General features: G+C 40.6%; 1 protein-coding gene across 2 annotated transcripts; it reads right to left on the bottom strand.

Moving 5' to 3' along the window:
* Positions 1–14: 14 nt before the first annotated feature.
* stxbp1a (syntaxin binding protein 1a) lies at positions 15–27,738 on the bottom strand. Of its 2 annotated transcripts, XM_034126065.1 has the most exons (20): positions 27,591–27,738; positions 15,948–15,997; positions 15,735–15,816; positions 15,567–15,643; positions 14,281–14,359; positions 13,486–13,589; positions 11,699–11,847; positions 11,226–11,310; positions 10,937–11,067; positions 10,443–10,550; positions 10,280–10,340; positions 9,961–10,026; positions 9,794–9,874; positions 9,451–9,589; positions 8,739–8,848; positions 8,183–8,284; positions 7,646–7,731; positions 6,781–6,935; positions 5,357–5,514; positions 15–2,101 (listed from the first exon to the last, which is right to left on the bottom strand). In XM_034126065.1, the coding sequence occupies exons 1-19, from the start codon at positions 27,625–27,627 to the stop codon at positions 5,405–5,407; spliced, it is 1,812 nt and encodes a 603-aa protein (XP_033981956.1). In that variant the 5' UTR covers positions 27,628–27,738; the 3' UTR covers positions 15–2,101; positions 5,357–5,404. The 2 variants fall into 2 exon arrangements, with proteins under 2 accessions (XP_033981956.1, XP_033981957.1); XM_034126066.1 differs by lacking the exon at positions 5,357–5,514.

Below are 27,738 nucleotides of genomic sequence, written 5' to 3'. Positions count from 1 at the left end.
TAAAAACTAGAGTCTTCAATGTAATGGAAGCCAATTTATTAGACAGCCTTAGTACATATTAGGTACACATGGAAGTATTGTTTGTGCTTCAACACTCGCAAACATACAATCCCAATAAGTTAAACAGTTTTAGAACAGACTAATGCATCACTATTATTTTTTCTCTGATAAATAATTTGATATAAATCAATTGATTTGACAGAGTAAATCCTATACAACAGCAAATGATAGAAAATAAATGAACACGAAGTCAAGCGTTTGCATCACAGAAAACGCATAATAGTGCAATATACAACTTGTTTGGCCAGGAAAGAGGGGAGGGAGGAAAGAAAAGTGATTTAAGGGATTTCTTTTGCAAAGCCATTCACCATTGGAGGGTTTTACATCGCACCGGAGGAAAAAATAGCTTCTTTTTGAACCACTAACAGCTACAGCTAAAACATCACAAACACGGCGGCTTCACATCGACGTTTTTTTAAAGGAAAAGGTATCACTACTTCACAGTTAGGAATATCACCAGTCAACAGTGAGACGCTAAAACAGCAACGTATGGCACGTGCACAACACTACTCCGTGCTCGGCCCAATGAAACATCACTAACCAATGAAAAGACTTAATCTGACAGGATACAATACTGAAATACAACTGGCCCTTTTTAAGATTATTCTTTAAATATCTGCAAGCATCGGCCTTTGACATTAAAACGTGAATTTTTCGGAGAAAGGAAAAAGGTTGTGGCAAGTAAATACTTTACAGTCTCGGCAGCCGGAGGAGGGGGGGTTCGGGCTTTTTACAGAGCTCTCTCTATCCGACGTCTTCTAAACCAAACGCTTTAAAAGGAATACTTTAAAGAAAGTCTATGTTTTGAGTATCGCACCTCTTCCTTATGTACAGCGCTAAAATGTGTCCAGATATATATTACAAGCTATGTTGCAGCGCCAGGAGGGGTTAGATTGTGATTTCCTTGGCTAGAATGAATATATTCAGTGATTTGTGCACTTATTTCTATATTAATCTACAATGGCGACTGCTGATTGCAGGGAAAACGTCAAGGACATTGATTTGGACGATTAAGTGAAAATAGCATGAAAAACAAACTGTGGTTACTGTGCTTGCTAGTGCTAATTGCATAAACTTCAGCTAAGATATAATATATTTAAATCCCACATACATATATATATATATACATATATTAGAGCAGTAACGGCTTAAAGGTCATTTTGTGGGCTGCAGCTTGTGGAGCTGTTGCATACTGACCCTTACTGACACATCTGGATATATTGCAATACATTTACATTGCTATAGTTTAACCTTTAAACTGCCAACTGAGTTTACGGATGGAACGCCAAGTACTGGATACCCATACATTTCGAAGTGTGTATTTTTAGATACTCAAAACACATGTTTTCAGTGAAGTATTCAAGCTCAACATCTTAGGAAAAAGCTAAGTGCTAACTCTGCGGCTCCCAGAACATCCACATTGGATACAAACACATAACAGTCCACACAAGTCCAAGCATGCTACTGAATACGAACATCTCAAATGAGCGGGGGGGGGGTGGGGGGGATTCCTCTCTGACGAATATATTTATATTGCATGTTGACTGATATGATATATTTTACAACAACGACCTCTCAAACTGCTCATCCCTCCTCAACAAGCTTCCGATAAAACTCACAGGGGAGGAAACCCAAAGCAAAGAGAACATGTCGACCTTGTGCACAGGTTTGTAGCATACAATATTACATTTTGGTACTTTCAGTTTTAAATGGCCTTCTGTTCTGATATTTAAACCTTTTTTTAAATAAGTTCATTTGGTTGCATCCATTGTAAAACTTTGAATACTTGCAACTATTTTATTCTTTGATACAACATATATTTTTTTATCATCTCAGATGTCTTTTTATTCTTCTCAAGCAGGATGCATACACAGTTAATGTAGTTTTCAGGGAAAGGGTACAGAGGTAAGAAGGGGGCGGGGTTAAGAGAAAGAGGAGAGAGGTGTGATTGGAGGATCTTAGCTTGCAACTTCCTCGTCTGGTTTGTTCATGGCCTTGAGCTGCTCCAGCAGGCTGGTGGGGGTGAAGATGTTGGTCGATCCTGGAGACACACACACAAACACACACACACACAAACAGAGAGTTAGATCTGCACGTGTTGGAAGAAACAGAAACAAAATGTGTTTTCAGCTCTTGCTATGAATGCTTACTGGTAATGAAAGCACACAATGTTCAAACTAAAAACAGAAGCGCGGTTATAAATCATAATCAATTAGCCAGCAGGTTCAAATGGTTTAAGAGGTTGGAAACTTATTCAGAGATAACTGAATACTTTTACAATTTACTTTGAGTATTTCTAAATGGATTGTATTTCTTTCCCGCACTTCTTTTGACAGGAATATTTTTGTAATCTTTATTCCACTACATGTATCTTACAGCTGAGCTTTTGACTCTTCCAATTGTTTTTTAGACTAAAAACTTGTCAGTATTTTCTGAAAGTGAGAAAACCCCAAAACAAGAGGCATTATATTATATATGCTATCTTCTGTGAGCAGACTGAAATGATGTTGTATCTCTAATCATCTTTGTATCCTTACATCCTGTTACATTTAAAACGTTTTAATCTAGATTATTATTGGTAAACATCTATTATGGTTGTTAGATGTCATTCAGCTGAAGGAGATGGAAGCACACAGATCAGTGACGGCGCCACACCACTGTCATGAAGCTGAACTAAAACTGGCAGGTGGGTTTGTAGCATCCTGCCACAGCAGACCTGTGTCTACACACAGCCAATCAGGTGCAGATGACTGTCTTCATTGAAGAGCATGCAGACAGCTGAACAATTATTCTACCAAAAGCAAAGAAAATGTATCAAGAAAGACGAAAGCAGATCTCCTCTACATGTCATGAAATCCCAAACCAGAGGTCTATGATCTCCATATTTATGAATGAAACTCAGTAACCCTAGCAACACATAGATGACCTGCTGTGACAGCTGAAGACACATTTCAGACATTGTGACACTTGAAAGGTGCTGAACTGGAGTAAAGCAAACGTTTTGTCCAATGTGTCGAATCATTGACAGATTGACCAATTCCTTTGATAACTGTCATCTTAATTCCTTGTTAAAAAAAAAGGCAAACAAAGCATTTGATTTACTCCTCACACCTGTCCAACATTGTAACAGTACATTGGCCTACATTGGTTTGTTTCTGTTGCAAAGCTGCGTGTTTCCTCCAGTTTGGTTTGATTTACCTGAAAAACAGGCAAACTAGGCCGGACCCTGTGAGGGGTCAGAACAGGAAGTGGAGGTAGTCGAGGGAAAAACAGAAGAGAAAGAGGCAAGCCCATCTCGAGTTGGTTCGTTATGGTGATGCGGGGCCATGGGGGGGGTTTGGTGTGGGCCACAGAGGTTACTGTCAGACGGGCCTCGCCTGCTTCTCTGCTGTTCCCCAAACACACAGCTTCGTGGGCCTTTTTTTGCCCCAGAAACACAACACCTCCTACGCCACTACATTACATTATTGTACCAAAATAGCATATCAAAAACAAGGAGTTGTTTTAGTAGGTGATGGCCATTTTGCTCAGGAAGTGTTGAATGCAGCAGTATGGTGGGGGGGGGGGGCAGCCATACTGCTGATGGTGAGAGCTGCTTACTGAGAAAACCAAACGTGGGTTTGTTACGATATCGCTTTAGCAGATTAGTCAGGAATGAGATGGATGCCCAGGTACCACAGTCTTTAGTGGGTGGATGTGTGTTTAGAGTTTAATAATCTATAAAAACAGGCAATGGGGGGGGGTCATGGACAAAAGTATAATCTGTTACCTGAGCCAAGGAGGTTATGTTTTGAGTGCCCCCATGTGTTTGTTTGTCAGAAGGATTTCTCAAAAATGATGATTAAATGTAGCTGGAAACTAGTAGAGTAAAGTCTGTTAGCAGGTGATGCAATTCAGTTTCCTACATTAAGGGGGGGGGGGTTTGGTTGCAGCTGTTGGACATTTGCGGCATCTTTTCTTTTGAATTGGTTGCTAAAGCATATCAGGTGGAACATTGCTACATCCTCAGACTCTGTCAGCAGAGAGGCATATGACAGGCGCTGACACAAAGGGAACACTTTTGGGCAACTGCACTGAACACTTCTGAAATGATTGTTCCCTGGCAGCTTCCTTTCTCTGCTTTGTTGCCCCCAAAATTGCCCTGAGTGTCAGCGCCCTGAAAGTATAACCATGATAAAGGAGATATTTTGCTAATATTTAGTGTCCCTCTGCAGAGGAGCCATGAGTCATGTGAGCATGTGATGGGGACTGAGAGAGAGTGACGTGGGCGGAGTCAGGCGACTGGGAGTCAAAGGAAATCAAATACACAAGGGATAAAGGAGAGGATCCTTCTTTGAAATCCTACATTAAGTCAAAGAGCTGTCTGGATGTGGAAAAACCAGGAACAAAACAAAGTGATTGACTTTGCGAAGGGATATTTCGAAAAATAATCAGACAGTAAAAACGGATAAAGATGGATCTCGGGGGTAGATTAAATCTGGAGTGAGTGTTCCTAAGGCTCAAAGGGCCTTTGGGTGGTGGTCGAAGGGCGATTTAATCCACCCAGCTGAGATGATGGGAGGAGGCAGCAGGGATGGGGTCACGACGCCCTCAGACATGGCCGCTCTACACCACAGACTTTGATTGGGCTGAATCCAAATGTGGGCTTGAGGGCCTGCACGGTCCTCCGTCACACGTACTGTGACGTGATCGCCATCTTCATGTCAAGTCTGTCAGAACACATGCCCCTGAAAAGAAGGGCCCTGCAGGCATTTGTTGCATCTCTGTATCTGTGTGTGTGCTGTAGAAGGTGATGTCAAAACAGTTGTAGAATCGTGCCTACAATAAAGGAATGCTTTCTGCAGAGGAAAACATATAAAAGAAAATACCTGGTGCCAAGAGTTGAGTTGAGTTGAGTTGAGTTGAGTCAAGCAAAAAATGCAGTGGAAATTAGACTTTTGTGCTAATCAAAAATATATAACGCCACATTCCAGACTCGCCCTCTTGCTAACTTTTAGATTTGGAGTGGTTGACGATTTGGATTCAGCCTTCCAGCCTTCCTGACAACAGACAGGCTACACCTGATTGAAGAGAGGGAGTCTCACTGTGATTGGCCAACTCTCAGTATAAAGGGACTAAACTATGATGGAGCGGCCCATGTAGTGGGGAAAGGTCGGTGGGTGCCCATCCCTGAGGGTCACGGGGGAGGAGGGTGGAGTTACATAAAACAGTACTGAGTGTTCAAAGAAGAAGAACAGGGAGGAAGCCCTTGTGCTGCGAAGGTTCAGAAAGGGCTTCTTTGTGCGGCTGCCTTTACTTTTTTCAGTGTGATTTCTCTCTCCCTCCCTCCCAATCTGTCTCTGCCTCACTCGGCTGGTGTTTCTGCTTCCTCAAAGGACACCCTAGTGGACTCTCGGAAGTCGGGGTGCTGGAGGTCCTTTAAGAATTTGGTGGGGGTGAGCATGTGGGTGGAACCTGTGGAGGAACAGAGGCGGCTTCACCACTCGTCTCTCAGCACATGCCACGCCCCCTCCCCCACTCGCTCCGAAAACAAAAAAGGGTTACAAAAAACTGTCGTACGCACACACATATACACACACACCCACACACACACACACACACACACACAGAGAGACACACTCGTCCACCGACAGTTCACACAAATACATACGATCGCCATGTTGCACAGTAAAGAAAACAACAGACACAGAAAAAGACATGGCGGCGCTGCAATTTAAAGACAACAGTTGTTTTTAAAGACAACAGCTGAAGCAGAGCACAACAGAAACTAACAAGACATTTCCCATTTATCACACAGACTACATGAAGGGCTTTTTAACATAACAGACTGCACACAATAGGTAGGTTGTAACAGCTAGACCTTCCATGAACTTGACCTAAACTGCTTGACTGTCATGAGTCATGATCTGGATTTTCCTTTCTCCTGATCTGTGTTGTGGGCACAATGACTGATTTGTCATTGTGGGTTAATTTTTTTTAAAAAACAATAGTTTTTTGGGACTAATGGAGATGTTTCTTGAGACTCCTTTTGGACGAAAGGATTTCTTTACGCATGTTTGTATATAACTCACTTAGCAAGTAAGATTTTTGAACCAAACACCGACAAAATATTCTTTTTTTTACAGCAATTAAAAATGTACTATATATTATATAAAAAGCAGTATGCAAACATAATAAATGATGGCACGTACACATGCACGTACGTACACGTATTACATGGGTTGTACTGTTTTTTGTTAGTTTTTCCTGGTATTAGTATCAACAACCACATTTCTAGAATTGTGACATCCCTGGTAGTAAAGAGCTTTATCTTTCTCTCAATGCACTGGACTTAGACTTCCCCATCAGGGTTTCAATGTCTGTTCACCTCACTTCCTGTGGTCTCCTGCACATTTCTCTTCCCCTCCATCCTTATATTGTTAGCTGTCTCCACGTTGAGAAGCTTTGACCTTCTGTGTCCCTTGTAAGACCTGATTGCTAGGATGCAGCTTCCATACTTTCTATACAACATTTTGAACTTAGATACACATCCACTATGTACTACTTAACACCAAGGTTGTAATGATAAACACCACATCACTGCATCAAGCTACAAAGTTAAACCACTAGAGGTCAGCAAAACTAGATTTTCAGGGTGTGTCAAGTTACTCTTTAAGCTTGTCATAGATGTATCTCTGAAAGATCTCTGCACTCAGCAGCGCCTACTGCTGCTCCACTCACCAATGACGGCCTCCCACTTCCCATTGGCCTGTGTGACCTCATAGGCACAGCGCATCTCGCTGAAGGAGGCGCCCCCGATGATGAAGACCATGACACGAGGCCCGGTGCGGTACTCTCCAGGAGTCTTGTTCTTGTGCCAGTGTCCGTACCGAGCACTGTCAGAGCAGAGAGAAAAACAAGGAGCTGTTATTCAAGTTGTAAAGCTTGTCTCATCTATGGACATAACATCATGATGGTATTAAGTACAATACAGCTGTTAAGGCATTCAATGTTATGGATACATATCATCCTCATTGCTGGGTGTGTTTCCGTCTGTGGGGGAGGGACAGCTAATGTGGAGGATCGGTTTGTAACAGGAGAGGATTTGATTCACAATCAATACACACCAGCAACTTCCACACACACTGCAGTGTAAGGATCAGCAGGGCTCATCCCTCCCCCTCATACACACACACACTCTTGCATGCAACCCACAGAGGGAAGTATCGACGACTTGTACTAATGTCGGCTTGCTCACATTTTGGGGTTTGAGTTTCCATGGGTGATATTTCTATTTCAAGAGTTTCATATTTCATTAGGGCTGTACCAAATTATTATTTTCTTTCTATTGACGTTTTCTAAATAAAGTATGTTGTCATATAAGAGTACTTTTTTATTTTTTAAATCATCCAACAAAAAAAGTTGTTGTCATGCCTTCTATCATTGCACAGTGATCCAATACAATTCACTATTGATCTACATCCATTTCTGTCTGTGTGTGTGTGTGTGTGTGTGTGTGTGTGTGTGTGTGTGTGTGTGTGTGTGTGTGTGTGTGTGTGTGTGTGTGTGTGTGCGTGTGCGTGCGTGTGCGTGTGTGTGTGTGTACCTGACAGCAGTGGTGCTGAAGGAGGCAGAAGAGCGGGTGGAGATGTAGGGGTAGTGCTTGGTGTCCAGCTTATCTTCAATAGCATCCTGCAGGGGGATAAAAAGACGAAACAGATCTGTATCAGCAATAGTCCACCTTGAACACTCACACACTCACACACACACACACTCACACACACACACTTCAATAAGGGCTGTTACAGTTGTGCCAGGTCTCTTAGCAACCATGTTTAGCTCCATCATGGACGACCATTGGAGAATTGGCTTGGCACAAATAAGGGGCTAAATATAGTTGATAACAACCAGGCTGGGAGAACCGATGTTTGGCTAAGGTTGTTGTGGATGCATGTCAACTGTAAACAGATCATTCTGCTCAGATTAATAGTGTGTTTTTGTGCGACCCTTAGTTAAGATTTGCTTTAAAAAAAATACACATTGCAGATGCAGAAAAACATACAATATAGCTGTTGAAAGGGACGTTGCCTTCTATCTAAACAAATAAAACATTAAAATAGTGATTCTGGTCCTTGAAACAAACCTCCATGATGTCCTTGACCAGTGGGGTCCAGCGGGACAGCTGATAGGTCTGCTCGCTCACACGCTCCTTCCTGTCCAGCTTCTTTCCTCGGCGGAGGGTGGACTAATGAGGGAAACAAGACAAGGATGTGAAGGACAGAATAAATACAAGTATTTCCTTAATGCAGGAAAAGTACTATTCCACACCGTGAAAATAAAACCCTACAAGTAAAAGTCCTGCATATAAAACCTTTTTTGAGTAAAATAATAGAGTTATATCAGCAAAATGAATGAATAGTAATAAAGTAATAGTTTTAATGGTGTAGTAAAATACTTCCTGTAAGTGTTTTACTATTATATACAAGGTGTTTTGGAACAGTTGTGACAATTGTAATCCTTAAAAAACACCATAATCCTTCAGTTTATAAGAAACATCTTAATTCTGATTCAACAGACAAACTAATATAATCTGAAAAGTCACTTGTAAAAAAAGCTGTCAGACAAAGTATAATATTTGGTGGACAGTAGACAATGGGAGACTGACAAGCAGAAGAGAAGATGGCCAGGGAGGGTCTTACATCTGTGACGATGGGGACGCCCAGGTGAGCCATGTTGGTGATGATCTCGCTGTCCTCAGGGGGGATCTGAGCATGCTGGATCAGCTTGTTCAGGTTCTCCTCCGTGATGCCTGAACACACACACACACACACACACACACACACACACACACACACACACACACACACACACACACACACACACACACACACACACACACACACACACACACACACACACACACACACACACACACACACACACACACACACACACCACACACACACACACACACACACACACACACACACACACACACACACACACACACACACACAGGTCAGACCTTATAACTGAGAAGACGGTATGTTTACATTTAATATGCTCAACTCGATGAAAGGGAATTCATGTTTTGTAACTCGAGTGCAAAAATAACAATGTCATTCAAACTTAAAATGTACACTCTATACTTTTTGTGACCTGTATACCTATTATATATATAATACATATATATATATAGGAGAAGTTTAAATGAGAAGTCTAGTCTTAGTGAATAACCAGGTTAATATTCCTGTAGTCTGAGCATTTCTTTACACTTCATCATGTCTATGTATGTCTATGTCAATGCACAGAAACACTCAGTAAGTAATGGCTTTTACTTGGACAGATAGCAGAGCAGAGTTTTATAAACTTAAGAATTGATTCATAATGTCGCCTGTAGCCACTTCTTACCATTTTTGAGGAAAATGTAGAGCAGGATGATGCGGATCTTGTCGTACGTGGTGACGTTGGCATCGAGCAGGATGGGCACGATGGCCCTCATGGGGTCTTTGATCTTCTCTCCTTCAGCGTCTGTGCCCATAGCCAGATCCTGCAACACAGAACCCAGGTATCACTTCATGTTTCTCACTTAAAACCCTCAGATACACATGTCTAGGGATTGTAAAAGCATTTTATTTTATATCAATTAGGATTACAGAAATAGTTGCATTATTTATACTTGTGCACGCCTATCACAATATTCTCCTTTAGGAATACTCTCTCCTTCAAGTGTTTTCTCTTTCTGTCCTCTCACCTGTTCCACACGGCACAGCTTGTCCACTGTTCCCTGGTAATGCTTCATGCAGTCCTCAGCCAGCTGCAGATGGGTGGAGTACTGAAAACATAAAACACACAGGGTCAGAATCACTTTCACACACACTCTTATAAACACACAACACATGCATGCACACACACACACACCTTGCTGAGCTCCTTCTGGTACTGAGGCATCTTCTTCAGCATCTGGGACAGATCCCTCATTGTGGTCTGTTGAAACAAAAACAAAAGATTGAGAATTCAGCACAAGATATTGTTAAATAGACAAATAGCAGCTACCACAAACCACACAGGTCAAAAAGCATTGGCATTTAAATAAAGTTGTTCTTTATACTTGACATTTGACTGGAGATTTTGACATCTTCACTACTTTGCAAAGAACAATCCCAGAAGTTATCAAACATGCTATTAACACTTTGCTACCAATATGTTGGCTATACTGTATGTTCAGTATCAACTTTACCTTCTCCCCAGTGTTCATCCTCTTGCTGGCTGAAAAGTCCTTCAGCTGGCGAGTCACTTCCCTGATGACAAAAAAGGATGTTAGATTGTGTAAGTGTGTATCCAAAGCTTTAAAGAGTATGAGGAATATATATATACTATACAGTAGGAGTAAAAGTACTTACTGGGACACCTCAGCTATGTGTTTGTGTCTCAGGCTCACCCACAGGTCATCGTCTTCATGCAGCAGAACCTCTTTCTCACGAGAGTCTCCAATGCCACTGGTCTCATATCTGAAGAAATAGAGACACTCATTTAGAATATATCATTTAAATGTGTGATTGAAGCAGATATTCATATTTTATAGATTCTGCTTACTGCAGCTTTAACCTGTACCTTAACCATTGTCCATCCTGCTATCATGTCCTTAGAGGAAAACAATGTCCTCTACAGTACATGTCATAAGATGATACTATTATTCCTAAACATAACTACTACATATTCATTTTCAATATTGTAATCCTTTTAATGTCATTAATGCCACTGCTGTTGTGGCAAGACTGTCTGTATTTTGGCTTCACAGTTTATGATATACTTTTTAAAGAAGATGAGGTGGTGAATAAACTCAGACCCTTGCCAAAATGTATGCCATTTGCGATGTATAGTAATAGTTTCATACTTGTAGACGTCGTTCTCGATGGGCAGCAGGTCGTAGCCCATGGCCTGGAAGGTGAGCTCATGCAGGACTGGAGAGACGGGGTCGAACGCTCGGTCCAGGATGATCAGCTGTGAGCGGGCCTTATCTGGACCCTATACAGACACAGACAAAACCATACAGGGATGAAAGGAGTGATAACTGTGTGACTTCCAGGATACATATTTTTGCAACAACAATATGATAATCATTAAGCATTGAAGTGACTGTATTTAAGTAGAACGGGGTAACAAATGAATTCCTCTTAGCTCACCTCTCCCATGGTGGGGTCATCAGCCTTGTAGGCGTCCAGTTTGTCCTGAACCAGCTGGGCCAGGGTGGCATTGTCCTTGTACTCTCTGACAGGAGGACACATAGATAGAGGGATGGTCAGCATTTAAGTGATAGACAGACAGGATACCCCTCTATTTCTCCAAAGGACATTGAGGAGACTAAAAAGTCCTCAAAACCAGCTTAAAAAGTCCCCTTAACTCACTTCCGTAAAGGTGATACATGGTAATAATTCCTTACTTTTGAGTGAGGTTTTAAAATGTAGTCTCAGTTTTAAAAAAATGCACTGATCGCAACTTTTTAAATACAGGCTGATATCCTCACTGTAGCACATCATGTAAACGTTATGTTATCTGTCAAAATGAGCTATCTTTCCAACCACTAAAAGGACGTCTTTCGTTTTTGAGCGCTTCCTGTACCCACAGCTGCCTCTACACAGCGCCCCCTGCTGCTCACCCTCGGTATCTGACGGCAGGGTACTCCTTCAGGGTGGCGCAGAGCGTGGCTAGCTGCTCCGCCAGCCTCTCCATCACCGGGTTCTTCAGCTGGGTCTTATGGGGGCTGTAGAAACTGTGGAAGGCGTCTGCATTGTCCAGAGAGTACACCTGCACACATAAACATGGACGTAACTTAGACTACTGCTTCCCTTTTTAATTGATTTGAGATTATTTTACATTTTTCTGTTTTGGTGTACTGTGCACCATGTTGGTCAGGAACAGATTTCAGGAAGTATTTATGATGTGAAAGCTGATTTGATCATGACAAAAGACTATCATGGAGATTGGGAACTACAGCGGGTCACTCATTGTGGAAACACAGTTTTTTACATGTAACCTTGTAGACAAGCTGGAAGTGTGATAATATCAAACATAGCAGCGTTACATAAAATCTTATTTTCTGTTCTCTCTTTTTGTTGTTGTTTATCCTTTTCACCTTAACTCCCGCTTGTGTCTCTTCTCCTTTTTCATTATCTTTTTCTCACCGTTTCTTTCCTCTCCTATCCTGACATTTCCTCTCCTCTATTCCTTTCACCTTTAATGTCCTTGCTTTCTTATTTATCCTTCTCACTTCCCTCTTATTATCTAATATCCTCTCTTCTCTTGTTGTCATTTCATTGTTCCTCTCGCCTCTCTTTGTCTTTCTGCGTCTTCTCATCTTCTCACCTTTTCTACTCTCTATGTCATTTGTTCATTTCCTTTCCTTTCCTCTCCTCTCCTGCATCACTCACTACCACTCCCTCCTCCCACCCCATCTGTCTTCAGTCACATGACCTCACTCCTGCAGTCTCTATGTTAGCTCAGCTCCCATTGGCTACAGCCTGCTGTGTGGATCCTTACTCATCCAATGGCGTGAGAGCATCAGTGTGTGGGCGGGGCTATGAGGCAGCACTATGCCTGGAGCAGAAAACCACTGACTCTGAATTAATGAGAGTAGACAGGAGGGAAGCAAAGCATTGTGGGCATAGCAGCATCTTCAGAGAGTGAGGGGTGGATGATGGACAGGAGGAGAGAGGGGTGTAGAGGGGTGTACATTTAGAAAAAAGGAAGAAGGGTAATAATAAATACAAATATAATATATCTCTTGATGGAGAGCAGAGAGCTGAATGCAAGCTACGTGCAAAGGCAAGGATGGAGGAATGGTGGTACATAAAAAAAACCCGTAGGGAGGGGGAGGAGGAGAAAAATGACGTAGGCAGGAATTTGGAAATATAGCAAGGATGGAGAAGCAGGCAGAGGGAGGAGAGGCAATGTGAGTCCTTCTGGAACAGTCTGGCAGTATATAGTGTGACTGCTGAGTCAGTGGCATTAAGTGACCATCTGAGTGTGTATCTGTGTTTTCATCTACTCTCTCCGTCTCTTTTCATCCATCCTCTAACAACCATTACCCTCCCTGTTACTACTCCCGGCTGTGTCCTTTCTCTCTCTCTCTCTCCTTCCACCAGTCCTAATCGATCTCTCAATGCTCCAACTTGGGCTTTCTATCTCTGCATCTCTCCATCTCTTGTGTTCACTTAATCACTAACAAAGAATTACAGTAAACCATCTTTTATTCATTCCTTGCTCAGAGGAAAAACGATTGGAGAATAATGGCAAAAAGATATAACAATCCAGGGTGCAATAAGCCATCTTTGTGTAGGATTTATTAAGCAATTGGTATGCATACTTGTGTTTTCAAATATGTTTGGGATATCCTTTTGAAACTGTGTTCTCTAACAGCACTGTGAGGCATAGCTGGATATTTACCTGAGACTCGTAGGGCAAGAAGGCGATGTTGATCTCCGTCAGAGTCTTGATGGTTTTGGAAGCACGGCTCTTTGTCAGCTCATTGAAGAGAGGATCAGGGCAGGCTGGTGAGGTGGAAAATAGATTAAAACTATGATATATAATGGCAAGCATATGTATGGCTTGAGGAATTCAAATTCCTTGGTCTCAATAATATATTTAAAATAAAATTGCAACATATTTCATTGACCTATGAAGTCAGTTTTGAGATGTTTACCTGCACTGCACCTTTCTACCTCACCCTTTTCTGAACAGCAGACTAGATAACAATGACGTTTCTAACTCCATACACATTTAAATAAAAAGGTCATGTAGCTTCAAGGCAGCTCCATACTTTTAATACAATGAAGCTCATCTATCATCACTGCACAGGAGCTAGAAAGTATGTTTGTTATGTTTAAATACACAAACCCTAAAACCATGTCCTGCCTGCTCACTAGAAACTAGATGTTATGAGCACACAAACAGGTGTTATAACAACGACGAGCAGTACGCATGTGTCCTACAAAAAGACAGGAGGAAAACATTATACTAAGAAGGACATAGTTACATCAAGCTGAACAACAGCACTACCAAAAAACAACGACAGGTTGAACATAGAGCAGAACTAATGATAACAGAAAGAAAACAGTTCAAAGCAAAAAGCACAGAACACTAGATATCAAAGATTCTGCAACACAAATATGTTTTACAACTTAAACAGTGCACTACATACAGTAATGCTGGATCAAGTCTTCATGTATCTACAGTACTCACAGTCAGTGAAGAAAACATGGGCTGCCTTGTATTTAGCTGAGTGAGGGTCTTTGAAGTCTGCGATGAGGGTGTGGACCGACTGAGGGGAGACAACAGAGTTCATATAAGTGTGTTGAATACACTATAGGTGCATTAGTGGGTACAATTCATTCATGCTTTATTTGAATAACACTTTGAAATTATAGTGCCAACGCCTTTGCAGTACTTAAACCACTTACCTAAATTAACAAATGAAAGATATACAGCTATAAATAAATTTAAAAATATTTGCTCAGCATACAATGTCAGAGCTTATTTGTCAGCACTTTTTTAAGTTAAAGGTGGGGTAGGTAATTTTGGAGAAACCAGCTCGAGTGCGCTAGAATTTGAAAATACACAGCCGGAACAAATCTGCCACTTCCTTACAGAGCCCCTCCTCCAACACACACGAACGCGCACATGACCAATGAGGGCACGAGATAAGTTTGTGCACAGATGGAAGGCTGACAGGCAGGTAGGCCATCCAGTTATTTTAGCCGGGCCGGCTAAAATGATTGGTCGTACTTTTTACAGTACTACGGCTTCCACAGATTAATTTTTTATTTTTTTGTCAAAGCACTTATTATTATTATACATTCATTGCTATCGGGATGTTAAGAGCATTCCATGGAATATAACAAAAAGTGTATCTCGAGCCGGTTTCTCAAACTTACCTACCCCACCTTTAAGTATTAGTCCTGTGTCAAATGTAAAATAAAGTCAACCGAAATTCAGTTTTTTCAGTCTTTGCATTTGAGTATTTTTCAGGGGAAATGTTATTCAATTAGGACTGTTAAGTCATTAATCACTATCTAGTTTAGCCTAAATATCCCCTGGTCTACTTTTCCCAAAGCACTGTTGTCATTGTTAAGTATAAATTGGATCAGTAGGTACGTCAAATCCTAAATATAAGTATTTTCTTCTATTGCCTATACATACAAATTGTTAAACCGCATCTCATATAATTATACTCGCTGTTTATCCCTTTATTTTCTAATTATCAGTTTGCAAATGCTTAATTTTTCTTTCATTTTGGTGTAATATGTAGCAATGTGCAAACCATTTGTTATTCTGTATGTCGTTGTACGTATATTGCAGATCATATTCAAGGCACACTGTAGCCTCAAGCTGCTTTGGCAATGCTCTACTCCATCATGTTATTACCAATAAAGCTGAGTAAACAGGCGAGTGTTTGGGCACACGGCGGCTTCCTGCTGCCATGACACACCTCTAAATATACACTATGAACATGAGAGGAGAGAGTGTACCTTCTCTGTGGGTGTAATCAGGTAAATGGCCTCCAGGCTGGGAAGAGGCTCTCGTCTTTTCATGATGTCCTCCACAACTAGAGAAAAGAAACAGTTACAGAGGAACATATACACAAACAAACACACAACAATGTAAACAGTGCAGAGGATGTGATGGTGGTCTCTTACTGGTGATGCCCTCCGTCATGATGTCTGTCATCTTGCAGCAGGACGACAACATCCTCATGCTCAGCTGGTCCACAATCAGTGCCTGGCAACAGGAAATAAAACAGTTACTATACAAATACAGTGTGTGACTAAATATTGAACCACAGTTAATTACGTCACTGACAATGAAACTGTGTTATTTAAATAAAGCAATATCTGCAAACTGTGTCTTACCTTCCATTCTCCCTTCTTCTTCACCTTCTTGATGACATCATTCATAATCTCTGTAAAAGAAAAGAGACATCATCAGTCATGTGATCAGGGTAGAGTGATGTGATGAGCGTAGATGTTTTATTATAAACATTAGCGGGGCACACACAAACATACGGTACCATTCAGAACAAAGGATGTGTAGGTAAAGATTACTGTTGGGAAATTCTGAATGTACTCTTCCAATATCAGAGTAGCACATGATAACGAAGGCCCGACGTAGCTGTGTACATAACCGGATGTATGATTACCTAGAAGAGCGTCAGGACACACTGTTTTAGGCATAAGATTCAATCTCTATGGAGATAGACATATGACTGTCATGTGTATTGCTTACGTGGGTCTTAGCTGATCTAAACAAAACATTGTATACTGCTTTGAACCAGTATTCCTGTATCTTGTGACTGTGATACACCCTCTCTTGTATATAAAGCATGTGAAGGACACTATTCGGGGAACTATTTTGTCCCATGCAGCTCAGTATGGGATGACTACTTCCATTCTTGCAAGGATAATAAATACATGTATCCTGATATTGAAGATCAAGCCGGTCACAAGTGATATTTTCTTAACAATTAACTATACTGCTGTGACATTTACCAAGTGAGTATTAATGCTTTGTGTAGGTTATATTAGCTCACCTGACACCAATTCAACCCCAAGGACAAATACAAAACTACAGTCAACCTTATCCTTTCCTGGCCTGATTATGTACCGTTCATGATCCCATAATGCAATTCTACCCAGGAGGACAACAGCATGCGAAAGTCAAATATAGCCTCCAACAAGGTCAATGACCAGAGCTCTGCAGCAGCAGAATAAATCATCTGGATGAAGAGTGAATATATGAACGCAGAGTGTGTGCTTTGTTTCTCAGTGATCTCAAATATAATCTCATCCACTGTGAGGTCGCGGCACGATGGTCGTGTTTAAGCCACCATACCGATATTAGCCTGATCACTTTGCAAACCATCTGTCAGCCATGTTCATATAAATCCATTTACGGTGAATTACTGTTGGATTGCTGCGAATATATTAACTGCTAAGCCCTTAGGCCCCGGATAAAACCTGAGGCCACACAAATACTGATGGATTATAACAGATTTAAAAGGACTCGTACAAAAAAAGATTACAGAAAACACATCAAATAAGGATCAGGGATGCGCTGCCTCTAACAACCAATGGTCATTTATTCCAGGTTGTGAAGACACAGGCTGCTGATTGGCTCTTTTAACAGCAAGATGGAGGAGAGGAAAGATACAGTAGATGAGTGGGAAGGGGAATAAAAACATTGATGGAAGAAATAAAAGATGAGGGAGGTGGAAGGGAAAGGCCGCAGCAGCGACTGAGTACATGGGCTGCCATAGTAAGCACTGAGCTATACAGCGGCACATGAAGTTAGTTTTTTATACTATAACTATTTATAGGTAGTTACGCAATTTGACAGAGGCCAAGAATAGACACATTTATAATGAAAAATGTCAGTTATAGGTCACAGCTGATTACCATTAACTACATAGTCAAATTGCCCAAAACCAAGAAGTGAGATAATAACAATATCTGCCAAAAAAATAAAACAACGTTCAGTGTTTGAGTTGTCTCTATTTTGTATGAGAATAGGATGTAAAGGAAGGAAACATAGACAGACACATACCGTACAGTATATGACTTGAACCTTTCTTGTGAATATACTGTAGCTCATATTTATGTTGTCAAAACGACTAAATGAACCTTTAAAAACGGTATTCGCATTATAACTGACACCGACAGACACATTGGCAGGACACCAGTGAGTCAGAGGAACTTCATCTGACCTCCTGTGGGACAGAGGGTCTTAGAAAGGTCTGTAGATTCCTACCCTCAGCTTCAGACTGTTACCAGCATCTTCCATTTCCTGTTCTGTAAACTGCTGTGTCAGCAAAGCAGCAAGTCTGATTCAAACCAACGCAACATACAGTAAACCACAAATCTGCGCATGTTGCCGGAATCTCTGTTAAATTTTTAAAAAGTACACTTCAAAGCAAAAAAAAGTGTACACTTGCTTTCCTTTATTCCTAAAATGTTGACACGTTTTTCATCCAGCAGCAGCTCCAGTCTACAGGATGAGAAACAGTGGGACATCCTCTACTGGGTTTCCCTTTTCCTCTGCTGCCGCTGATGTGTTTCCCTTTTGTTCTGTGCTGCAGCATTTTTCTGATAAAGCTTTTCTGATAAAAACGTATCAGGTATATTAGAATAAATAGTGCTTTTTAGTGACTTTCTTTTTGTTTCAAGGTATTACACTTGTCTTTCTAAAGTCTCAAACGCACATTTATTGTGGAAATAAAATAAACCCACACTATAAATTGTATAAAATATATTTAAACTGGATTAATAGTGTGTTCATCATACAGCACCCTCTGTAAACAGTCAAGCTGGAGACATCACTAAAATGAAAATGGTGAATGGGATAAAAATGACACTATATTTCCAAAGCTATTCTCTCCTTTATCTCCTGTATTGACGTTCACTGAGTGTGTAAATAACAAAACTATTATGATGGAATAATGAGCAGCACACTCTGATGATGGACCATGTGCATCAGATCCACGTCAGGGGAAACAGCACTGTGGATTTTTCCTTTCTGACCACTGATAGAGGTACAATAACACAGTCAGACAGAAGGGAAGGGACCTGAGGAAACACAGAGCAACAGCTGTGTCAACTACACAGGCTGAGTGGCAAAATACACACAACAAACACACACATTAACAAACACACTCAGACGCCTCATAATGTCTCACACCCAGTCTAACAGGATACTTAACATCCCACAGGAGAACAAAGGCACCGACACTACAGGCAAAAACATTATTTAGTCAAAGCACTGGTCAAATCTCTCTTCATAAAATATGGCCAAAATATATATATTTAAATGTGTATATTGATGGAAAGATATCTAAAGTTCTTCCTAAAAACCTTTGAATTGTATTTGTCTACAAATTGAAATAATGTTGACCCTCAAACTTAGCACATCATTATTTAATAAGATAATGCCTCATTGCTTATTTAAACAAAGCATTTAATACGAATTTGTTTAATATAAGTATTTAGCTGTGGGATTTGTATGATGCTATCAGGTAACATGTTATTAACCTATTCACCTATTGTGTTATCCTTTAAAAAGGCAAAAATAAACTAATTAATTTAAAGAAAATGTGGACATTTTCATAAATACACCTGAGATCAAATCCAAATACATATAAATTAATAAATAAAACCAGAAAAACTGTCCATACACTCAGTGCCTCTTATCCAGATGACAATATACCACAACAATAAGACACGGTGTGATGTGCGTCGTGATATGAGAGTGGATCCGTGTTACAGCCCTGACTCTGATCATCATACAGTAGTCAGGCACAGACAGCTTCTCCCTCTGCCTCGTGGTTCTCCCCCTGCAGGGACTTTCACCTTTGAGAACATGACCCATTTTCTCTCTGGATCTCAGCTTCACAGCATCATCATCATCATCATCGTTCCCGAGAGACTCTGACACGGCTGATCTAAAGAGACAGGCAGACACTTCGGTAGGGCTCGCACTTAAATACAACATCAACCCGCCCCTCACCAGTCTTTAGTTCAGACACTTGTAGGGTCTCAAATGAAAAAAGCTAAGAAATGAAAAAAGAAAAACATTGAGCCTATACTAGGCCTTATAAAAGTTTAAATTACACATGTCATGTAGTGTTTAGAATCAACTGTGAAATAATCCTAAAGCTGTACTGAATATTTTGAAGCTTTAATGCTGCATAAGCAACTTGTATTGATTAATACGGGGGGCGTGTGGCGCAGTGGATAGAGCCTTGGTGTTGGGATCAGGGGGTTCAAACCCCACTGCAGTCAGCATGTCGTTGTGTCCCTGGGCAAGACACTTCACCCCAAATTGCTCCTGTGGGGATTGCCCACAGTATTGAATGTATGTAAGACGCTTTGGATAAAAGCGTCTAACAAGTAACATGTAATGTAATGTAATGTAACAGTGATGTTGCATGATCAGGTTTTATCGGGATATACAGTAGAACATTCTGTAAAAGACAGAATGGAGGCAAATAAAAGTGGTATTTCCTCATGGAGACCATTATGTTCTATATTGGGCTTTGTTGGAGTTCATAGTGTGATTGAAATTGAGCTGAAATGATAAGTAGTTTCATTAAATAATTTTAAAAAATCAATACCAATTGCTGCCAACTATACATAATAATAGATGACAATAGTTTGCTGGTTGTATAATACATTCAGGTTATATGACAGTTGTTGAGCGAAAACATATAATATTATTATGTTATAAAGACATAACTTTGAGTTGTTCATTAATTTTATAGTTTTAAACCAACACATTTAATAGTTTAAAGAGAAAACATTAATTTCATTTGTGAAATAAAATCACTTCCCTGCAGTTCAGTTCATCTTGAAGATTGATATCAAATTAAATGAATAATAAATATATAAAATAGATGTAAAAGAACGCTTAACATAACAAATGTTAAAAGCAAGACCTACTCTGATATATTTATTTCTTAGCCAGGTCAGACAGGCCTGCTGCTACATAACTCACTAACCAGCACCATTTGGTTGTGAGAAAATCAGCAGAGGATCAGGAGTTCAGAGCCTCTACAGCCCCAACATCCATCCATCACACACGAGAGGAGCAGGTCACACAGATAAAACAAATATGAAATAGAAATGGATTAATGTGTGGACCTTTCTCATGACCTGGGTGATGGGAGGGAGCGGAGAAAATGCAATAATCTATAATCTAATATGTTTACAAAAGCCTACCTCAATAGCCTGAAATATGAGCTTATGCAAAGGCCAAATAAGACGGCCATATGAGCACACGACACGCTATTAACATCTCAAAGCAACAGATATTAACTTGGTGAGTAGCTAGATGTTATGTTGAAAATAATTCCGTTACCTAAAAAACCCCAATAATATCTGTTAACATATAATACTGTTATCACAATATTCAAGGATCTTATGGCATTTGTGTCTCATATTGTGCAGCCCTACTGCTGAGATGTTTCCTGTAAAGGCATTCATTTGTTAATGCACAATAATCTGGATGTTCTGGCCATGTTGCCTCAAATACACTTTATGAGAGTACATTTAGAATTATAGGTACCCTATTAATTACATTACATTACATTACATGTTACTTGTTAGACGCTTTTATCCAAAGCGACTTACATACTCAATACTGTGGGCAATCCCCACAGGAGCAATTTGGGGTGAAGTGTCTTGCCTAGGGACACAACGACATGCTGACTGCAGTGGGGTTTGAACCCCCTGATCCCAACACCAAGGCTCTATCCACTGCGCCACAAGCCCCCCGTATTAATCAATACAAGTTGCTTATGCAGCATTAAAGCTTCAAAATATTCAGTACAGCTTTAGGATTATTTCACAGTTGATTCTAAACACTACATGACATGTGTAATTTAATCCATTTGTCTTTGTCCTCTAACTGCTGATCTGTCTATGCATGTGAGGACAGTGTGGCTAGAGGCTAGCATTAGTCTTCAGCTCCAAATCACTGTGATTCTCCAGAGACTGCACACTCACTACAGCACGAACATTATGAGCAATCAAATCAAATCCCTGAACGATTACATCAATTCGCTTTCTTAATTATACCCAAAATATCCCTTTTGATTGGAAATACAACACATTATGGGAGCTTCAGATGCTCCAACTGCCATCTAACTGTGACTTGGAAGATGGATTACATATGAAATGGTTACAGAGTCATTCTTTTATCAAAGTAATCAACTAGCAAAATGTTTTACAACTCCATCACAAAAATAAAAGAGCATGTGGATGCAGGAAACTATCAGATTGATATGCAATTAAAGAATTCATACATTTTAGCGGAGTTTGGGTCTTTCTGTTAAATAAAATATCCAAAAAAATACTTGATTATAATCAAGGTAGAAGTTTGTTTCATTGGGTTGCCTGTAATGCCGTTGTATGCTGAGCATGCGATTCTTGATGCTTCTTCTCAAGTGTGTACACGATAAGGAAATGTGATGCTGACAAAAACTCCACGGATCCCATTTCACTACTGCTTTTATTATTAGCCTGATTGAGGGAGACTAAAGACAGCAAATGGAGTGGTTTGCATTAAAGTGGAGCTGGTAAAGAAACTCACAGAAACCACAGGTGCTGAAAATGGCAGTCAGTGTAATAGACTGTGGGAAAGAGAGTGACGCACTGTGATGCTGCAGGCTGCAAAACCTGGCCTGAGGTCTGTCTGAAGCTGTGAGCGCTCTGCAGATCAGCTGTACTGGCTAATGTACAACATTAAAGCCCAAACCAATATCATTTTGCATATGAAATCCTTTAACAGTTAAAAAAACAACTGGTTAAATCATCCCTATCAAGCAATGCTTTGTCGATGTTGTTGTTGTTGCTGGAGGACAAGAGCATCTTGGCTGGTGCTACTTGGCTTTCACACTGCACCGATCTTCTATAAGAATATATTTGTGTAATGGGGGTTACATTTGTCCCCAATGTATGTGTGAGTCTGTTTTGAAAAGAAGGATGGAGAGAGCAGTCAGGTGCTGCTGAGGAGAGTGGGAGGAGGGGGATGTCTGCCCGCTCTGACACAGCACTCTGTCTCAGTGAAAGAGACGGGGAATTCATAAAGATTGTGAGACACTGTAACCCTGAATTTAAAGAGCTCTCTTTCAGCCAGGCATTCATGCTTTGTCACCACGGCGACATGACATTTCGGCATTGGATTTATCTCGGTATATGCAGGAGGCATGTGTATTTGTGTGTGTGTGTGTGTGTGTGTGTGTGTGTGTGTGTGTGTGTGTGTGTGTGTGTGTGTGTGTGTTTAAAGGAGGCCGGGGGGTGCAGGCACTGCGTCAGAGACTGAACGCAGTTGTGTGTGATGCTCTGGTTCAGGGATGCTTCCAAGGTCAGATGAAAGCTGTGTGTGTGTGTGTGTGTGTGTGTGTGTGCAACAAAATGCATGCATGTGTCCTTCTCCGTCCTCATTCCTTCTCTTCCTAAAAAGCCTCATGCAGGGAAGAATAAATCACACCCGCCTGCTTCCAGATACTTCCAAATGACTGAGCAACCCACTCATCACATTCCACCAGATAATTACAAAAATCCTTATTTGCAGCCCTATTCCCTAAATGTTGAACTATCTCTTTATTGGAGATCATTAATCAATTCATTGTGGTCAATAAAAGCTCAAACAAGACAAATGTAAAAGCTTTTTTTGTCAGTCCAAAGATATACAGTTTAATAAGTTAATAAAACTGAGAAAGCAGGACATCTCCATATTTGATTAGCTGAAAATAGTATTTTTGCATGAGAAATTATTTTGAGACTATTCATTGATTAATTATTTAATTGAAAATAGTTTTCTTTCAACTAACCGTTGAGTCAACTATTTGTCAGCTCTACTGGAAATACAAGTATTTGTTTCCTTTTCAAAAGTGAAATCAATCAATCAACAGCAGTCTCACGCACGTACAGTATGTGAAGTAGCTAGAATTAGGATGTAGTAAAACAAGTTTAGCATGGATTAATTATATGATAAAAAACGATGAATCTTGTTTGTTTTGTACATTCAATTACATTTAAAAAAACAGACAAAATTATGATTTTAGGGGCTACGTTATTTTGGAGCTAATCTATCTGCGCCCTACCCGGCTAGAGCTGGTTACCCGGCCGATACAATCAGTTACAACATTTTATTTTGTTCTCCCCACAGGAACAAACCTCATCACCTCACTGCGATGTCGAGACTCTGGAAGCTGCATAGTCACTGCGCCTGGATTTTGTTCACCAAGAAATTGAACACTGGACAGAACCAGGGTAGATTTCTACCTCATGCTAAAAGTCTAAATGCTCAGCTAGGCTAACCATTCCCTTATTCTCACTCTGTAATTTTTGCATTGTCATGACAGTGGTATTGGTTTCCTTGAGTCATTCCCTGCGACAAAAACTTAAATATCCTAAAGTCTAAAGCAACGAGACAAGACTATAAGAAATACTCAAATTCAATGACCAGTACAAATCGATAGGCATCTGCACAGGCCTCGCATCACTTCCTACTGTACAACAGCACAAATTGGTAGTATCCTAATGTCATTCCTGTTACACTATGAATATTACCATGATATATGACATATGGTTATAGTTTATAATCATGGCATTGGAATAAAATCACACTTTGGCAAACAAAACAAGCCTCACACATGCTAACAGTTTAGCCCGACCACACATTTCACAGACAGTAACATCGATATCAGTTTGAGTGTTGCAGGGACATGTCTTTCATTTTTTGGATAACCACTGATAAATAAAATGTAAACCCAATTGTTTCTACTGCATCTTGGCCAATAAACATATACATATCACTTTCACAGTTTGTCTTATTTGAAGCCAATGCTCTAGTACTTTTTTTGAAAGCTAATGCACTAGCAAGATTCATGCTTTTTTGAGTTTGTATCTTCACGGTTGAACGCACTTATTGAATGTCGCTTTGGATAATAACGTTAGATAAATCAAATGTAATGTAACGCCACAAGGAGAAAAATAAGAAAAAGGTGCGTTCAATGAAAAGGAGACCATGTTATTGCAATGTCAGGTTGTTCCCTGTCTGGGTCAACATAACAATTTCACAAAAGGCCTCGTGAGAAATTCAAGTTATGGAAAGAATAACATGAAAACCTGGACAAACTAATGAAATCCAGCACATCAGCATATAAGCATTACATGTAAAGGGTTTGCCTCCTGAATGTTAAGAACATACGGCTTATTTTAATAAGTTGTTTTCTATAAATATATAGCTTTTCTCTCCTTCTGTAGCTCTCTGGGACTGATGCTCATACAGTATACAGTCCTGGAAGGGGACGGTGAAGCTCGGCTGCTGCCCATCCCCCCTCCTTCATCCTGGCTGCTACATGCACTGCAGAGCGTACCCATGATGGTGCCGCCCTCCCTCTCGGCCCCCCCACCTCCACCAATCCCATCCCAGCTTCACCTCAGCCAAACAGAACGCAGGTGTTGCCTGCCTTTACCTACTGGGAAACATTCAGGAGTGTTTATGGTGTTCTAGAAAAGACAGTTCACTCGACACAGAGAGCCTGCATGTGGCTGCCTTTAGTTTTACAAAACTAGGTTATGTAATTGCCAATTTTAAGTCTAAACAATGACATAATGTAGAACATGTAGGAATTGTTGGCATGTGGTGGATGTATTGTGTAATGTTGTAGGTGCACAGAAAATACATTTTGTATAAAAATCAGTCTTAAGAAATGTAGGCGTATAACATAGCAAGTACCAGTGATTCAAGTCATTAAAATGCAGATTTGGACTCATGAATTCCAATTCTCACCTCAACCATGATATATGTCACTATAAGGGATGCACAATATTGGAATTGTGTTGTAAAATTCCAATATTTGTTCATATTTGGCATTTTGGCCCAAACTGATTTACGCAAATATGTGTTCCACCTAACTGCAGAGAACACAAAGTATTTTCTGTAGTGGTGTTAACATGTTATTAAGCCTGATGTTATTGATATGGACATATGGCCCATTGGTATATGCGGACATTGAATACAATGCTTTTTGAAATGTACACATTGATCGGGCAAAATAAGATAACTACATCAACTTAGATTACATGTAAAATATGCTATATTTATTTTTGTATAATATATGGGAGGAAACGTTTATTTCTGAAAAATGTCAATATTTAATTTTAAGGGGTTTATCTGTCAATACCTAGAGCGTATTTATCATTGTGCATCGGGACACTAGGCCAAACCATATTCCCTAATCACCTATTAAAGATATTCTAACTCTACAACAGGGCTAGACAGTGATTCAGTATTATCAATGGAATATCATTACAATAAAATAACCTGTATTCCAAATACTGTGTCTATTAATGGGAAACTATTTGTATAGATAGCATGGTATTATATTAATTGTCCATCCATATCCCCCCAGCCCAACTTAACTGTACCGTTTTCACAAACCATCAATTACAACTGTATTTCATTATATCTGTTATACTGTAAATATTATATTGTACTTAACGAATTACATTGAATACACATTTTTGGATTTTGTTCTGCAGGCTCACTTCTTACTCCACGTGGGAGGCCTGATTCCCAGCCAAAGCACGAACCTTTTCACCCTCTATTATATCACAGCAGAAAAAGACTGGAGCTCTCTAGGACAGAGGAGGTGGATGTGTATCTGTGTATGGGTTGGGGGTGGGGGCCTAAGAATTTGCAGCAGGACACATGATTAATGTAATGCATCACTGATCCTGATCAACGTAGGACATTTCAAGATTTGGCATCTTACTTCCAAAAAGCAAGACATTAGTACTCATTGGGTATATGGAAATTATGTAGAGAATCGTGATCCTGTATTAAAAAAATCGACAAAAAATATGAAATCCTGCACCATGGGGCACGTTAAAAAGAAGTGAACGTGCCAGTGATGAAATGACAGAAGACATTAGGGTTGTATGAGATATAACATTTACAATGAAGAGCTCTCCTTTCTCCTTTCCTTCACTGAGCAGGCCTGTCTGACATTACCACGACCACTTGCACCCAGCTGACCCTGATGAGGAGAATAGAGGAGCGCCTCCATGTTCAGGCCTGCATCAGGCGGCTGCTGGAGCATCAGCCTAAATAAATGAGTCTAAGTGAAAAAAATCATCGCTGGACAGTCGAGTGTCTTGATGATGCAGGATTACACAGGCTGGGTTTGATCGGTGGCGCAGCGCCAGTAAAGGACACTCACTGAGCGTTTCTGGACAGGCACGCATGTACAGATAATGCGGAATTTCTTGCGTATGTGGCGTTTTAAATGCAACTTTCTCGTCTTAGATACAATCCGCCATTAATGTGCAGCGGAGCTGTCAGCAGGTTGGCTCAGCTCAGGAGCGATTCAGCTCAGAAAGGGTGTTTTACGCAGCCGATTCATGCTTAATCATATTGGTGAGGCACTGCTGATATTAGGGAATCCCACGGATTGAGTGTGTTAATCTGCAGTCATTTCATTATTGGCTATAATTAGCCATCTGAAGTGTCTACAGTATATCACACAACACTATTCGGGCAGAACCACGGTTTATGTTGCAGCTCCAGCGCAGCGCACATTATTCCTGAAATTACCGCTGATTGGGGCTTAAAAAGGGCGTTTGTGTGCTACATTATCTTCCAGGCTTTCTGCATGCTTCTTGTTCAAGATGCCTACGTTCAGCAGTGGCCTAATCACAGTTAAAGCCATGTTCAGGTCTACTCTGCTTGAAATACAAATGCGCATCCTCACTGCAGTGACATAAAACCAGCCTCCACTGGTTATCAGCTCACACACTGCACGGCTGTGGTTTACAATAAAATACAATGGAACACCAAGAGCACAACCTTCATCTTCATCATCACCACCACCACCCAGATGTACTAGCTGACACATCCGCATCCTGGAGACACGCACAAACCGCAATTGTGCGCACAGCTCAGCGCCACATCTCAACACATTAGGAAAAAAATACTAAAGAAATAATTCTTACTTTCGCCGACCACCGCCTTTAATCCGATAGGTGCCATGATGCTGCCGAGTGAAGGACTGAGTGTTCAGCCTCTGCTTCCTCCCTATCTCTCTCCTCTGTGTTCACCTCACAGCGCTGCGGAGGAGCCTCCAGTTGGAAACGTCACTGC

Source organism: Trematomus bernacchii, unplaced genomic scaffold (assembly GCF_902827165.1).
Source record: "Trematomus bernacchii unplaced genomic scaffold, fTreBer1.1, whole genome shotgun sequence".
In the NCBI taxonomy this organism is placed as follows: domain Eukaryota; kingdom Metazoa; phylum Chordata; class Actinopteri; order Perciformes; family Nototheniidae; genus Trematomus; species Trematomus bernacchii.
This window is presented reverse-complemented; position numbering and strand designations above follow the sequence as displayed.